Source organism: Vulpes vulpes, chromosome 7 (assembly GCF_048418805.1).
Source record: "Vulpes vulpes isolate BD-2025 chromosome 7, VulVul3, whole genome shotgun sequence".
Taxonomy (NCBI): Eukaryota; Metazoa; Chordata; class Mammalia; order Carnivora; family Canidae; genus Vulpes; species Vulpes vulpes.
Window position 1 is genome coordinate 69,924,847 of NC_132786.1, and position 17,287 is coordinate 69,942,133.

Below are 17,287 nucleotides of genomic sequence, written 5' to 3' on the forward strand. Positions count from 1 at the left end.
TGGCAGGACTGTCCTGGGCCGTGGCTACACAGCCAGGGCTCCTCTTGTGTGCATTTGAGCAGGCCTGGGGTTTCTGTCAGGGTTTCAGCTGACAACGTCAAGTCTTGGCTTTCTTCTTTTCTTCCGTCTTCATGGAAACTTGCAACTCTCCCCGTGGGGGCTCTCTTGCTCTACCTCTTCCTACCACCCCGTTGTTGAGGATTTGGGGGTGAACACGAGAAGTTTCACAAAGCTGAGATGCCCCCAAATTGGATGTGGGCCATTCCTGCCCTGGTTTCTCTCAAATAGGAAGGAATATGACGCCGTCCTCTAGAGTAGAAATGAAGGAGACTGTTAGGACCGAGAGCTATTTGTTCCATGGGGAGTTATTTATTTATTTATTTACTGGACCACTTCTCAAGCCATTTGTTCTCTCCCTTTAATGAAAACCTCTCAGAGGAGGCCCCAGTAGGGGAGGCAGCCAGGATCTGCCTCATTAAAATGACATCAGGGCTCAGAGCCGGGCAGCATACCCCGAGGACTGGTTGCTGCTGTGGTGCAAGAGATCCAGGATGTGGTTTTTACATTTTGGCCTCATGCACCATTTGGCAGTGGGGAGGCTCAAAGGAGAAGCATAGGTGTCAACCCAGAGGGCTGGGGTGTCACCGACATCCCCCAAGGAAGGGTTGTTTGCACTCTGTGCTGTGCATAGACAGTAACTGGTATACAGCCTCCCCTGTGCCTGGCTGGGGTAGACCGAGATGGATACAGTTAAGGAGAACCCACTGTAGACTTGCACTCCTGGGTTTGAATCTACCTCTACCACTTGTAGCTATGCAGGCTGTAAACCTTCCCTAAGCTCTGCAGTGGGGACAGCTATCCCGATTCAGAGGACTACAAGTCAGGGTCCCAGCAGGAGACAGCACGCACAAATCTGGTTATTTGTGCAAAGGTTGATATAGGAACCCTTCACAAAGGTGTGGCTCCGACAGAGGCAGAGCAGTATTTGGGAGTAGGAACAGTGAGGCCCCGCTACCTCCTCTAGGACCAACTGGGGGTGGGCAGGAGGTGGTTCACAGGACCTGAAGACAAGTCCCCTGGGACCTGTGGGTGAGGGTGGGAGCCAGAGCATGCAGCCCATCTCCGTCCTCCTGTCCTGTCCCCCTCCTGCCAGCCTTCCGCTCATGTTCCCAACTGGCTGCACATAACCAGGCGCTAGGGTCAGCAACCCACAGATATGCAGTCCATACAGCTCAGCGTCCCGGGCACAGAGAAGGGCAGAGAGTGGGTCTAGAGGGGCAGGTGGAAGAGAGCCAACATTGAAGGGTTTGTGAGTTGGAATGAGACAGTCTATGGAAGGTGCTGGACGGTGACTGTTACAAAGCCAGGCATTGGGTGGCCATGTCTGTTCCTCCTCCTCCTCCTTGTCATCATTGTTATTGTTATCATTACCATTATTGTTATTGTTGAGGTCGCCCTCCTGGCACTGCTGCCACCCAGCCCTGCCTGTCCCCCCATACACATGGGGGCAGAGTCCCTTGGTCTTTGGCTTCTCCAGTGTAGTTCTGTGTCCTGGCATGTGCAGAGGGCTTTTGGGGTCCAGTGGCCTAAGCCACTATCCTTGTTGTCCAATATCACATCTTTGCTTTCCCCCACAGGGAGCCTTTCCTCCTGAGTCCTGGCCCTCCGAGGGGACTCCTGTGCCGAGTGCTACCACGCTGCAAGGAGGACCTGTTTCTGAAATGAAAGCCATGCCTTGGAACTGGACTTGCTTTCTCTCCCATCTCCTGATGGTAGGGATGGGCTCCTCCACTCTGCTCCCCCAGCAGCCAGCCCCGCTGTCACAGAAGCGATCCTTTGTCACGTTCCGTGGGGAGCCAGCTGAGGGTTTCAACCACCTGGTGGTGGATGAGAGGACAGGGCACATTTACTTGGGGGCCGTTAACCGGATCTACAAGCTTTCCAGTGACCTGAAGGTCTTGGTGACCCACCAGACCGGGCCGGACGAGGACAACCCCAAGTGTTACCCACCCCGAATTGTCCAGACGTGCAACGAGCCCCTGACCACCACCAACAATGTCAACAAGATGCTCCTGATAGACTATAAGGAGAACAGGCTCATTGCCTGTGGGAGCCTGTATCAAGGCATCTGCAAGCTGCTCAGGCTGGAGGACCTCTTCAAGCTGGGGGAGCCTTTTCACAAGAAGGAACACTACCTGTCGGGAGTCAACGAGAGTGGCTCTGTCTTTGGAGTGATCGTCTCCTACAGCAACCTGGACGACAAGCTCTTCATTGCCACAGCCGTGGATGGCAAACCGGAGTACTTCCCTACCATCTCCAGCCGGAGGCTGACCAAGAACTCAGAGGCAGATGGCATGTTCGCTTATGTCTTCCATGATGAGTTTGTGGCCTCAATGATTAAAATCCCTTCCGACACCTTCACCGTCATCCCCGACTTTGATATCTACTATGTCTATGGCTTCAGCAGTGGGAATTTTGTCTACTTTTTGACCCTTCAGCCTGAGATGGTGTCTCCACCAGGCTCCACCACAAAGGAGCAGGTCTATACATCCAAGCTCGTGAGGCTTTGCAAGGAGGACACCGCCTTCAATTCCTATGTGGAGGTGCCCATTGGCTGTGAGCGCAGTGGGGTGGAGTACCGCCTGTTGCAGGCCGCCTACCTGTCCAAAGCCGGGGCTGTGCTCGCCCAGACTCTTGGAGTCCGTCCAGAGGATGACCTCCTCTTCACTGTCTTCTCCAAGGGCCAGAAGCGGAAAATGAAATCCCTGGATGAGTCGGCCCTGTGCATCTTCATCTTGAAGCAGATCAACGATCGCATTAAGGAGCGGCTGCAGTCCTGCTATCGGGGGGAGGGTACGCTGGACCTAGCCTGGCTCAAGGTGAAGGACATTCCCTGCAGCAGTGCGGTGAGTCGGGGGAGGGCCTGTGGGCTGGGATGGCGTGGTGTGGCAGGGGGACTCTGGCCTGTGGCTTCCATGGGATGTGAGTCACCCATCCCATTTTGCACATGAGACAAGTACCTCCGTCCCTGGGTCTCACTGGACTCAGATCAGCACAAGCTCCAATGTGCTATGGCTATGACACTGAGCTTATCAGAGCTGGAGGTATTGCTGAAAGGCAGATTTCTTAACTGAGCACTTTTCTCGGTTCTATACTGGTCATGGTTATAGGAGGGCATGCTATAGGAATGAGTGGGAATTATGTTTTATAGGTGTCACATGTACCGGGCATTGTTAAGGCTAGATTATCATGTGCTCTGCACAAGACATGTCCCCATCCTTCGTACTGACCATGCCTGCAAATCACTTTCCTGGGAGCTAAAATAAAACCATTACTAGAATGAGCTAGTCAGTCTACATTTGGGATAGATCTAGAACTTCAGGGACATTGTGTTTTTAATTTCTTGAGTATCTTTAGGAAAGGGCAAAATGAGAGCAGAAGTAGGGTGGGAGTCCAGTGAGCATAGAGGCGAAAGCAGAGCTTGCTCAGAAGCCTGCATGTAGTAAGCATCTTCTGTGTGTACTGTTCCATGGAAGAGATATGCCCAGCAACCTTGGAACAGTAGTGGGTGACCAAAGTGCTGGAGGAAACCGAAAAAGGTGAGAGTGAAGGGTTGGTTTAGGAGGCCTTCCAGGGCCTTGCTGGGTGGTCACAGGTGCAACAGGGGACATAGCCTCCTGCCTCTCCCAGCTGAACTCACTTGTAACCCGGCTTGCTGTGGCTGGACTTCTATTCATTTTTAAAATGATTCCAGTAGCTTAGAAGGCTCCGTTCTGAGCATTTCTATGTCCTGTGTCCATGTGCTTCCCCTTCTTATCATTCACTTAAAAGATCATGACCCTGGTTTGAGAAAAATCCATCCTGTAATCTTAACGTAGAGAGAAGAGAGGAAAATTCACATACAAGTAGAAGTATGTGATTCTTGATGGCCAGTCCAACTTTGGTGGAATTCCATAGTACAAAACTGTATTTTGATTGGCTTTAAAAGTCCAAGTTTCCCTTCATGAAGTATGGCCACTTGCCAAGTACATTTCAGGGGGCGCTGCACCCAGGCAGCCTGTGAGGAGGCCATTCCTGCGGGCGCTGGAGAGATGGAGAGGAAGGAAGGGTTTATCTTTGATATTCTAACCTTTAGGCTCAGGCTGTTCTCAATGGTGAGTTTTCCAGGTGCCTGGGCTGAAACTAAAAGATGCCATTTCTTGGAGGTACTGAGAAGCCAAGAGTCCCCTAGTGTCACAGAGGAAATGGGAGAGGCACCATTGGCTGGAGAGGGTGGAGGGGACTCCACCGTACCTGCTGAACCCTAGCAGGTGACGTATCTTTGGGAGCCTTTGGTTTGGGGCAATGGCTGATCCACTCAGTAGAGTCGAGGGGAGAGGTTTATGAACTGGGGGGCCATGGATTTCTCCCAAATGCAGGCTATGAAGTTCGGGCCAGGGGCTGTGTTGGGTGTATGTATACTACACATCCAAGCATAGCTCCCTGGGGGGGGATGATGGTAGGAAGCTGGCATGGGGAAGGCCCTTGGAGACCCTCTGGTCTCAACCTTCAAGTTGAATGAATTGCCCAAGGTCACGTATTTTGGAAAACAAAGTCAGACGCAGCACTTGAGGGAAATTTCCCTTGCCTCTTGAAGAAGGAAATCCCACTTGCACACACTCATGCACACACATATGCACACCATACCTACACGGGCACGTGTGCACACATGTAGTCAATGCCCCTACCAGCTTGCACACGTACGCACACACCCTATGTTCAGAAATGCAAGTTTACACAGTGTGCTTGCGAAACAGCTAGTTCTTTTGAGATCAGAGGGGTTGGCTATTTTTTCCTGTAGATGCTTTTCTGCTTTTCTGTAGAAAACTTGCTCAAATTCTTTTCGGGTGAGGCTTTTGGGAGTAGAATCAGCCACCGGGATCAGCCTGGCTGCCTATGGGCAGGTGTTTGTCCCGCCCTTGCCCCCTGCCACAATAAAAAAAGCAAAGTTCATGAGGGAAGTCTGCAGAGCTGCGGGTCCTAAGACCACATGGTGGCCTTGGAGAGAACAGAGGGACGACAGCTTTGCAAGGCAGGCTAATGCCAGGGCTGGGAGTCATGGAGGCAGATAACAAGCTTTTGATTTTTCTGTGGGCTTTAATTAGCCCTTTCAAGTTGGAGGCAAGTTCAGGGCTGAGAGCAGAAAGGAGGAGGCCAGAAACTCCACACCGGGCTGGGCTGTCTCCCCAGCCAGTGTAAAAAAGGCCATGCCAGCTTGTAATGTCAAGTATCGGTTTCCTTTGATTCAGCCGGCGCTTGGATTACTTTGCTCCGGTGCTCCGGTGCTCGGCTACAGTTCACTTGGCCCCAGCTCAGACCACACATGCTCCCCATGCCATCAGCCGGGCCGGAGTCCTGGGGCTCCCCAGCGAGGAGCCCTGCTGGGCACACGGCTTGCAAACCCAGCTTCTCCTCCACCCATTCACGTGGCTGCTGGGTTCCCTTCCGTTCTCCCTTCCTGCCTCGAGGCAAGGATCGGCAAGGTGAATCTAGAGTTCTCTCTTGCCTCTGAGTCCAAGATTCCCTGGAGGCCTGTGACGTGGGACAGAATCTCAGATGGATGGCCCGTGTCCTGGAGCGTGCCCTGTGTAAGACCACGAAGGAGGGAGGCCTGGGCACAGGAGGTTGACTTTTAACATTCGTGTTTTGCAGGCTAGGTGTTCCCTCTGGGCTTTATCATAATTACGACGCAAAGAGTTTGAAAAGGTGTGACTAGTGGTTCATTTTTTAAAAACTGAGATATAACTGATGCAGGACATTGTATCGGTTTCAGGTGTACAATGTAATGATTCGATATTTGTATGTATTGCAAAGTGATCACTGCAGCAAGTCTGGTTAACCACACCAAGTTACAATTTTTTTTTCTTGTGATGAGAACTTTTAAGATCTTTCTCTTAGCAGCCTTCAAATATACGATACAGTCACCATGCCGTACATTACATCCCCAGGACTTAGTTATGTTATAGCTGCAAGTTTGCACTTCTTGACCAGTGATCTGCTTTTATTGTGTTCCTGTTGTCTTCATTCCCCAAGGCTAGAATGCTCATCCTTCAGGGTCTTCTGGCCTCTCCCATTTCTTGGGGTCCACATTCCTTCCCCTGAACTCGGGCCTCTGGAACTCAGAGCAGGGAGCAGTGTGAGCCGTGAGGCCCCTCTCCCCCTCCCTAGGTCCCAGCTGCCACTTTGCATATGCTCACGGAAGATGAGGCGGTGTGGGAAGGGAACATCTGTGTGACCTGGGCTGCCGTGCCATGGAGCATTCGTGGAGGCACATGGTGAGCTTCAGCCTGGTGGCCAGACAAAGGGAGAAGTGTGGAACTCGGCCTGCAGGCCCCCAGAGAGCTCCCTGTTGCTTTAATGCCAGGTGAATCAGGGAAGGCTGGTGGAGCCCACCAGAAATAGAGGATGGCGGGCCGGAGTGGCCTCCTCCTGGGAATGTAAATGCGTCGCACACACAAATCTCTGAGTGGGTGTCGGGCAGGTGCCTAGAGGCTAGGAAAGCAGCCCTGGTATTTTCTGGTGCTTGTGGGAGATGGAAGTGGCTTCCAACTTTGCCTTCTAGGCCATTCTTTTTCTAATCAGTCCTAATAGAAAGAGGTATCCAAGAATAAATGGCCTAGAGTCTGAAAAATGTTATATAGGTCTCAGGAGGGCACGGGCAGAAAGAGGGTCCTAGAGGCATCAGCCAGGGATCCCATTCTATTTTGGGATTCAAGGGACTAGGGACCAACCTGAGGCCCTTTGCTTACCCACATCTAGGAGGGTTAATGCTAACATGTAAGCTCTGTTTCTCCTGCTCAGCCCTCAGATGGTCTCTGTCTCTGGTTTCTTTTGAAAGCTGTTACCCAGCTCCCCAAACCGTCTGTATGCAGAGCACAAGATGATTGGCACGAGGAGCCTGTTGCCTATGGCTTCTGTCATGTGCCATGGGCCTGAGCAGGCCAAGGTGACAGCTCCAGACTTTTCCTGGGAGCCCTGATACTCCTGACCTGGAGGGGGGCAGCCAGGCTGGAGAGTGTGCTATTGTGGGACAAGGCTCTTGTGCTCTACATGGACCAAGTGGCCTGGCCCCCAGAGTCCCCAGGCATAGCTCTCCATGCCTCCTCAGCCTCCTGAGGTAACTCATGGAACACTATCCCTCCCACCTCCAAATGAATTAATGAATAAACGAAACAATTATCAGGCCCTGGCAATGTACGCCTTCCTAGTGGATGCCAAAATCATGAAATGACATCAGTGTCCGGGGGCTCAAGAGTCCAGGAGAGAGATGCACCCCAGCAGGTGATTTTGACCTGTGTGATGGGAACAACGGCTGTGGTCATGGGAAAGGTCATCTCTCATGCCACTAAATCTGTGTGAGTTTGGATCCAATTGAGAAGTGGACATGGGAGTCAGGGAGTGTCAGCTTTAGTGCTGATAAAGCTAGATGGGGCAAAAATCAACCTCTTAATCTTCCCCTCAATCCTTGAACTTCGAGTGACCTTGCAATACAAAACATAGGTGCTTGGGGGAGAAACTTTTATCCAGAATCATTGCCTGACACTAGTCAGGTGTCCGTACTGGGAGTGGAGAGCGGTGACCTCCGAGCTGCCTGGCAATCCCGTTTCAGGGCTTTGCATTGTGCCTGACAGTTTACAGAGGGGCTCATCACCTACTTTTCTTCTTGAAATGGTGCTGCAGGGTAAAGCAAAGGCAACATCGTCTCCACTTGAGGAACTGGAGGAACAGAAAAGTCAAGTATGTCCCTCAAGGTCATAGGATTGGTAGACTAGAACCTACTCTGCATCCTAATTGTCAGCTCAGTGTTTCCCCAGTGTGCTCATTGGTGTGTTAGTGGCATCCGGTGTGGGACAGTCTATGGTGTGGGGGTTGTTGGGGCATTGACAATCCTGGGACCCCTGTCACTGCAAGAACTAGAAAAGCCTCTCACATTTCTGGAAGTCTCTGGCTGAGGACCATTGCTAAACCATATATCCAACATGGGGCTTACCCGCCAGCCCTGCTCTATCATTCCACAAGGTTCACAGAGGTACAGGGACTGAGCTTTTGATTTTTAACCCCACCAAGCTTCTCTTCACGTCCCACAGGAGAACCCTCCTCACAGGTGCCCTTGCTTTGACTCTTGTATGCCTTGGTTTTACAGGCACTGAAGCCCTGGGAGGAGACAGGATCACCCCCCCCCCCCACACACACACACCCCAGTCTTGGGCTGGCCTCCCATCCTGGCCTGGATGGGTTACTCAGGTTTGTCTGGCGCCTGGGATCCTGAAACTCCATAAGAGTGAGCATCCGGAATGGTCAGGCGGCCACCCCGGGCTCCGGGGGCTGGCTTCTGCTCGTCTGTTCAGTGTTTTCTTATTCCTGGCCAGCAGGAAGTGCAGCTCTGGCTAGATGGGGCGTATCCTGTTGTTCATGGCGCTAGGCAAGGTTTTTGTCTTGCCGCTCGGACCAGGAACTCCTCCTCTTGCCAGCCCCATGCCTCCTTCCTCAGCTCCACTACATGTCTCTGTCTCTCTGTCTCTGTCTCTGTCTCTCTCTCTCTCTCTCTCACACACACACACACACACACCAGGCCCACCAAACATGCTCAGAGCACACACACACTAAAGTCCCAGTGACAGCTCAAGTCACCTGTCTCCTTTCTCACGGGCCCAGGCACCCAGCTCTCACAGCCTATTGACCCAGTACTCCAGACCTCAAGTTTGGTCCTGGGGGGCCTGTCATATTGCAACCCCAGTCTTTACAGAAGCAAGTGTTTCTCTCCTCCAGGTTTGGCTTCTGTTCTGGGTATGCTGGTGAGAAGGCCACCCATCTCCCCCTTTTTGGCCAGCAGGGTTTGCAGGGAAAGTCCCAGCTAAGTACCCACAGATGGTGCTTTGGGCTACGGACGGTGGCTGGGCCTTGGGTGGTGTGCTGGATGTATCCCCCCAGATGCCACCCTGAAGCCTGTTGAGTCAGCAGGGGGAGTGATGGAGACCCAGGAGTCCCGTGTGCAGAATTTGAACACGGACAGCTGCCAAGAGACCTCGGAGGCCTCTCAGCCCTGCCTCTGCTGCTCACTCTGCTGTGTTCCACTGTCGTGCTTACACTCACCTCCTAAATCCCTCTTCCTCCTCTTTCTGTGATGCATTCTCCTCCACCCACCCACTACGTGGAACAGCTAATGCAGAGAGATCCCTCTCACGTGTGTGCGCGTGTGTGCGCACACACACGGCCCATACGGCAGGCGGCAGCCCAACCCAAATCAGCAGCTGGGTCTCTCATTCGTGAGCATACAGACCAGCCAGACTTTACGGTCCAGCTCTGCATTCTGGGCCTTTCCTTCCAGTCCTGTCACCCTCACAGGGTGGTGTCTTGGCCGGGATTCTGGCTGGAGATTTCGGGCCCCTGGGTCTCAGCCAGTCCCATCCTATGAGATGTCACTGGGCTGGTGAGCAGCTTCCCTTTTGCTCTGAATTACACATTTCATCTCCAGGAAGGAGGTGGCAAAAACAATATCCCTTTCATAAAGTGTGTTGAGACTCCTAAGGAAAGAGAACTACAAAGACATTAATAAATACCAAGAGGCACAGAACACCTTGTGTTTGCAAGATGCTTCCACATCCTCACCGCCCCACCTGTAAGGTTCTCCTGTGGTTGGAATGACCCTCTGGTGGGGCAGAAAGGGATTTAATAACACTGCTAGGATTTCAGGCTTATATTTTGGCTTCACCAGTATCTGCGTTTCAGAGATCTGGGCTCACCCAGATGCTGCATTCTCTAGCCCAGGCCTGGAATGTACCCCGTTTGCCTGCCCATCCCTCCGGCCCATGTTGCAGATGCAAAGTGAAGGCATTTGAAGGAGAGGCTGCATTTCAAGTCAGACCCCCCTGCTGTCACCTTCAGGTGTCCCTCGGTTTTTGCAAGGCAGAGAGGAATGACTGCACATCGCTGCAGGAGGTTTGCTTCTTTTCCTTAGCAGAGTTAGTGGAGAGGAGGGGGAAAAAGACAACTACGGGAGTTTCCCAGTTGGCCTCTCCATTTACATTTTTTCTCCCCTGGCGGACTGGGCCCCACGTGCTGTCCGCGTAGATGAAACGGGATCCGCGGGAGAAGCAAGCCCACGTCTTTTCCCAGTCCCGGTGTCATTACTGTGTCTCTGTCAGTGTTCCAAAATATAATGGGATTTGTTTGGCTGATTTATCCTGCAGGCAGGCAACATTATCCAGACTCACACACAGGCCTGAGGAGCAAGAGGGGAAGATGCATGGCAACAAGAGTGAGGCTAATAAAATTTATTCCCACTAACAAGGGAGTGACCTCCCCCCATAATTCAGCCTGGCCAGTGGGGCCACTGCTTCCCAGGGCCTGCCAGAAAACACACAAACTTAATCACTATGGCGTGCCCTGCTCCAATTATAGCTTTGGTGGCGCTGAGGCCGTCTGGAAGGGGAGTGGGAATGTGGGATGATGGGCAGTGTGCAACTTCTTTGCCCTTGACAGGTAGCCACCGGCGACCTTTGAAGCCAAGGCACAAATGGACAGAGCAGCACCTGACGGGGCTGTGCTTGGCACCATTCCCAGTGCTGGGAAGCCTTCCCTGGTATTTCCCTATGGTCACCCAGTTTGGGCCACTGGATGAGCCTCAGCGTGGTGGCCATCTGCAGAACTGGGCCAGTGGAGTTGGGGTCCTGGTTCTCTTGTTCCACTGGCCTCTAGTTCTGGTCATGGTATCTTGGACCTGTCTGCTTGTCAGAGGGAGGAACCGGGGCTCTCAACAGCTGAGCTAGTGAGGAGAAGGTCATGGGCTCAACCCCCCAGATCCTATCCTGGGTTGGGGTTACTCTTTGCTGGCTCTACTCAGCTATTCCTAGGAGGGGTGCATTGCTACACCTAACTGTTGGTTACAGGCCTCAGAGAGTGTACTTGGCCTAAGCCTTTCTCTTGGGAAAACAGCTCAAAATAGTGGCATTAGTTTCATCTTGGAAGGATAACTTATTATGATGATGAGTGAAGGGCCGCTTAGCGATCTGGTGGGATTGGACACAGTCTCAAACACACATAGAAATATTAAAATGAGTATAAAAACAAGCATTGCTTTTAGCACATCTTTTCCATTGATTCACAGCTAGTTACGTGTGTTAGTCCAGTGAATGTTTGCATCAGAGGCCACATGCACATACAGAACTCCTAAACCATGATGACCTTCTGTCCTATATTTTAGTATCCACCCTTTCAAGATGCTTGGAAACAGGGCACTTGACTCCTGGGAACCTTGGTGTGATTTGTTGGCTTGTTTGTTCTTCCAGCCCCGAGATACTTCTCATGAAGCCCCTTCCATAACAGTTTTGTCTAACTCGGTTGTTGTGACTGTGGGTTTGCTGGCTTCCCCTCTGTGTCTCTGTCCATGTTCATTTCCCCTACAATCTCGCTGGAAAAAGACACGGTACAGGAATCATTCTGTGGTGGTGCTATAGTAAGGAAGTGGGTGACGCCCCATTCCCTCACTCTTGTTTTTGACGTCTGTGTTCACAGCCAGGGTAGGAGGGCCGGCCTTCACCTGCTATGGGACTTCCCTGGCTCTCCAGAGAGTTCAGGGATGATTAGAGCTCAGGAAAGAGAAAGGGAATTTTATGTAGAATAGTAAAGTGGTTGGTTGGTGGGCCGCAGAGTCCCATTTTGGGGGATTTTTGTCTTTGTTACAGAAATGAGCACTCAGGCACATTGGACTATTTTATGGAGTAGGAAGCTTTTTGGTAAGAGTCAACCTAAGCCTCCGAAAGCCTCCTCAAGATGTTTCCAGCTCCCCGAGGACTCTGTCTGCTTACTTCTCCCTCGACCCTCAGAAGGTGCTTAGAGTCATCTCAAGGGGTAGCTGCACCCTGGACCTCAGACCCTGTTGCCTTTATTAACACCTTGGGGGTCAGTGGTCATATTTGAGCTGGGGCTCCCAATAAGTGGGTAATTATTGCCTTCTTGGGCTGTGGAGCTTTACAACTGGAGTCTGTATTTAGACATGATCTACTTCAGCTTATCTGATCAATATCCCCCTTTAAAAAAAATCCCACGTGCGTAATTCACTGATTCCCTATTTCCAGGGGAAGTCTGCTCTGATCAGTTTAGGAGATGTGTGTGTGTGTGTGTGTTTGTGTGTAAATGTAATTAATTAATGGGAAGGATTTAGGGCTGCTGAGCTTAAAGAATCCAAGACCTTTTCTCTTACACAGCAACAAGCCCCTCATGGGCATCCCTCCTCTTTTTCTCCTAACTCACATTTCTTTTCAAAACTGTAGCCCTCACTTTCCTTTAGGACCAAAGACCAGGAAGGGAGGAAGCCCTGTTCTGGTGATTGGCCAACAGCCTCCTTCGTAGTGGAGAGTTAGTTGCTTCCAGAGGCCCCAAGAAGGCAGAGCGTTTGTCCTGGGTGGCAGGAGGGAGAAGTCTTCCCTGCCCAGGTCCTGGCCCTGGAATAGGTTCCTTTGGCACCACCCTATAGGAACCTGGAGAAAACCCCTATGTAAGATGAGTGTTTGCCTTCCAGAACCAGGATCTGGGGTTCTGGTGCCATTTCTCCATCAACTTAATAGGTCACATGGCAGGGGGGTCATTTTGCTCTGTAGGCCTTTATTTCCTCCTCTGCAAAATGGGACTGTTGGAGTGAAAGAGGTTGAGTTTTTTGCCTTCTCTGAGACAGCCAAGGTGTGAAAGCGTGGCCTTGCCCTGTGCTGGATGGAGCACTCAGAACTAGGCCCCGACTCACCTCTCCTGCGAATCCCTGCTGCTTCTGTGTGCCCCCTCTACCTCAAGCACTGTGGATACAACTGAGGCAGGGCATGTACGGCCTTATCTAGGTCATAGCCTAGGTCTATCTCCCCCACTGAGAAGGGGGCAGAAACCGATGAGATGTTTCCATCTTCACCTTTTTGTGTCCTCACTGAGGCCTTTGTTCACTTCTTCCCTTCCTACTTGTCCTTATGCATACAGTAAATAGTGTTGTTTTCAGTTAGGGCCTCGGTTTCCCCTTATAGAAACAGGAGCTCCAATAGCCTAAGGTACCAAAAGTTTGATGGACAAAAGCCCAGCTAAAGGCTCTTCAGTGGGTAAGCTTGGGCAAGTGTCTGGTACCTTCTCCCCCTGTGTGATGATCTGGCCTTCCAGCTTTGGGGGTGAGCCTGGGGTGCCCAGGACTGCTCTGCACGAGACAAGATGCTGCCTTTGCATTTAGGAAGGGCAGGAGAGCTGGTTGCTCCCAGATGGAAGGACTCCTCCCCTTGCTGGACCAGGAGCTGCCCACAGAGCAAGAGGGGACCAGGTCTGACTTTGTATTTTCCACCCTGGGCTCAAGATCACTGCTGCCGACCCCGAGCAGTTGGCGGCTGCATCCCTGTTTGAAGGAGTTGGCCGCATCTATCTGCCCAAGCCTGCTGGCCTACCTGGTGGGCCTCCTTTGGATCAATTCAGGATATTTGTAAACAGTCAATGCCTAGGGTAAGGGGGTGTCCTGTGGCTATGGAAGAGGCCGTGTCCTAGAGCTGAGCTAATTGGCCCACGGGGGAATGGACCTGGTGACCCTTACCTCATTAGCACCACATCTGGATCACTGAGCTCTGGCCTAGTTCTGACCTTTCCATAATAAGGACTCTATGAGGGGTTTCTGCAAAGGTGGGGCACCTGGGGGCGGGGCTGAGACAGCCCCACTGGGCAGGGGAGGTGCCAGCAGAAGCCAGGCTAAGGGCCGCATTAGCCAGAGTGAGAAGCAGCTTCAGGACCGGGCCCCTGCCTGCCTTACCACCCAAGGCCTTCCTGGTGGCTTGGCACAGGTGTCAGGGTGACAGAGGTTCCTTATGAGTATGTCCCCAGGGCACGGGGCAGGAGGCGGTACCGAGGAACTCCCAACCAGATGCCCTGCTGTCTCCTCCACCCTCTTCGGAGTCTCTGCAGAGGCCACCGGACACCTCTGGGGTCCTCGGGGACTGCTTTGCAGCTCTGCCCCCGGGGAGTCTGGGGAGACGGCGGGGGAAGGCTGCCGGCGGAATTAAAACCCCCTTTCCATGGAGATGATAGAGCTCTTCAGAGTGCCAGTCTGTCTACAGAGTGGGAGCAATTTCCCTGTAATTGGTAAAGTAACCGTAACTGCTCTGTCATTTGTATGTAGCGACACGTAATTGCACGGTAACCTTTGCCGCCGTGCGCAGGGGAAGCGCGCTAAGCTATTAGATTGTAATTTGGAGTGTCAGCTCCGGCTGTCCACACCGCCTTCACCGCCAGCGCTCGGGAGCCTGCCACCGAGCCTCTGTAGCTGGATCCAGAGGGCCTGCTCTGGAGCGGCTGCACCGTCCCTCCCTGGGCCGGGGCTGTGGTGTCCTTGGCAAGGAAGGGACCTCCACAGGGTCCCAGGCCAGTGCTTCCCCACCTGCTGAACGAGGCTCCAGCACCTACCTGGGAAGGGGTTAAGATGCAGGTCCCCGAGTTCCTGATCCAGTAGATCTGGGGTCGGTTCCAGAATTTGCGTTCCAAATGAAACAGCGCTAAATGTTCTGGATCTTGCCATCCCTCCGTTCCTTCCTTCCGCCTCATAGGCCCTATGGATCTTTAGGAAACACTACTTTTGCTATCTCGTCTTGATGACATTAGCCTCTTTGAATGTGATAACACCTCTCTGAGGTGGACACCATGAATTTTCCCCAAAACGTGAGACACACAAAGGTTGTTGGGATTGTCTAAGGATGACAAACGACAAAGTGCCAGATGGTGTTCTACGTGTCTTAAATCATTTAATCCTCACCCCAGCACTAGCAAGTATATACTCCTGTTATTATCCCCAGTCTACCAATGATAAGCTGAGGCACGGAGAGGTTAGATACCCTTGCTCAAGGCCGCACAGCTTTAAGTGGTGGAGTTGGGGTTCAAGTCTAGGCCTTCTGATTCTAGTTCAGCAGTGTTAACCACTGTGAAATCGGGCTTTAATTTACTCATCCGTCTATCTGTTCATTTAACACACGTATGTCTCAACCTACTGTGAACCAGGAATGAAGCTAAGGGTATGAAGATACATAAAACGTGGTCCTGTCCTTGAGCTCATGGTCCCTGGAATCCAGTAGATCACAGATCTTGACTAGTAAAGCCATGCAACCGTGAGGATGTTTGTGGAAAGCGGACTTGGGATCTTCCTGCGTGGGGCAGAAGGGGGTGGCCCTGTCTGAGGCTTTAATGGGACCCTGTCTGTTCCCAGGGTTGCCCACGTAGGCACCTCATACATTCCCATGGAACAGATCCTTATTTTTTCCTTGGTAAGAGTAAAGTTGCTGTCTAACAAATAAGCATTATGACAATGGCCAAAGCTCATTTGTGTGCATTTGTGGAGCAACCAAGGGAGAGGTATGGCTGGGTTCCTGATTATAGTGGGGTCCAGTCCACCCCTGGTGCCCCTGGCTGCTGCTCTAATCTTGCTGTTAATGGGGCCCAGGGGAGAGCTTGGCCACGGCAAGAGTATACACTCTCCTCCCCCATTGCCCAGGGTGTTCTGGAATCCACACCAGCCCTCACCTGTCGAAGGCTTTCAGCAATTAGCCTTTCCTTCCAGGGCCCACACGGCCCCGGCATCTCTGCTCCTTACACCTCAGCCTCCCTGGTCTGTGGTCCCTATGGGGTCCCCCTGCAATGATCAGTGCTCTAATTACCCTCTGCCCACAGCTCAGACCCAGCATAGGGGCGTCCTTAGGGAGCCCACTCTGGTCAGGGGCCATGCTAGGGATGCTCCCTGCAGCCATCCCACCCCTGTTCTGGGCAGGATTCCCATGAAAAAAAAAAAAACAAAAAAAAAACAAAAAACAAATATAAACTATCATCCTGCATTGACAGGGTGCTTTCCTCTTTACCCAGCATCCTCACACCTGTTTTCTCACCTGGCCCTCAGGACAGTCCTGTCTCACTGTTTTATATTTGAGTTGTGCGGTTGGGAAGGGAGCTGCCACGTGATCCCGAGTCCTGTGTCATCTCTGCTACTTCGGTGTTAAAGGTCCCGCCCACCCCCATTGCCCCTGCTTTGAGGAAACAAAGAGTAAGCCTCCCTCGGGCCACAGCTGGGGGACCTCAGCATCCCTGCAGACCTGGACTGCACCCGGCTGAAAGCCTCGATCAGAACTTTATCACCTGGGGCCCTATGTAGAGGGAGAAACCGGTATGCGGTGGGAAGGGCGGATGCGCGGGAGAAAGCCATCGTTGTCCCAGTGCCACGTGAGGAGCCCCAGCAGTGGCCCTGGTCCCACTGGAGCCCAATGACAACACCCTGAAGCAGGTGGGCAGTGTGGGGGATGGTTGTCAGGTCCAGGCGAGCGGACTGGCTGCCTCCTGACTGTCACGAGCCGAAGACGGGCAGGGCTGTGGCCACCAGGCTGCCCTGCTCAGCTGTCCTCGCTTACCCCCCCGCCCCCCGTGGAAACATCTCTCCCTGGCCCCCTTGCCGCTCATGTTGCCAGAGTGGCAGAGACTTGCAGCCTCCGAGCAAGCCGCGATTCATGCTGCAAGCGGCCAAACATGCACGCTGCTCTTTTTGTAAGGGGTTCGGTATTTATCTGTTGGTGTTCGGCCTGGCCGAGGGGAAGAAGGGTGTCCAGTGATGGGCCTCTCAGAAATGTAATTATGGGGGCTGAGCAGCCTACAGCCTATGCCAGCGAGGTGCGTGTTTGTGCCAAAGGTGGTGGGAGAGTGTCAGACATGCCTGGTCTTGCTCCCTGCCTCAGTTTCTCCTTTTGCACCATAGACGATCATCCAGCGTCATCTACTTGGAAAATGCACCATGAGGGCAAAAGTCCCTGTGGCACAGCTTAAGCCCAAGGAAGTCAGGGGTGAGGGCTCCTTGTGAAGAGGAGGCAGGAACATGCAAGGCCATGAGGATTCCCAGCATGCCCTAGGCAGCCCTTGGCATGCCTGGCATAGCATGCTGCTCGTATGTCTGTCAGGGAGAAGGCACTGTCCTCCCTTTATCTGGATTTTTCCTTCTTCTTTTCTTTCTGTCCCTTTTACCCTCCACCACCTGCCTCCTCCCCCATGTCCTCATTTTAGGAAAGAACCATAAAGATCAGACTAAACCTTGAAAGCTCCCTCCTAACTTTGACTTCTGTATTATTTTTGGGGGGGCGGGAGGGGAGGAGTTGGGGGTTGTGTTTGGCCTGGGCTATTGGGCCAGACCACGCAAGAAAGGCCAGAGGGGATCAAAGATGTGGTGCAGACATCTGTTATGCACGTGGCCTGCTGGGCCTGCCCCTGT

The 17,287-nt window shown here is 52.5% G+C and overlaps 1 protein-coding gene across 1 annotated transcript in view; it reads left to right on the top strand.

The window, feature by feature from the left end:
• Positions 1 to 17,287, top strand: part of PLXNA4 (plexin A4) — a 427,871-nt gene that overhangs the window by 61,916 nt on the left and 348,668 nt on the right. The window contains exon 2 of the mRNA XM_072764009.1: positions 1,638 to 2,906. Within this exon, the coding sequence (XP_072620110.1) occupies positions 1,722 to 2,906 (1,185 nt within the window). The 5' untranslated portion in view covers positions 1,638 to 1,721. The remainder of the gene's footprint in view (positions 1 to 1,637; positions 2,907 to 17,287) is intronic.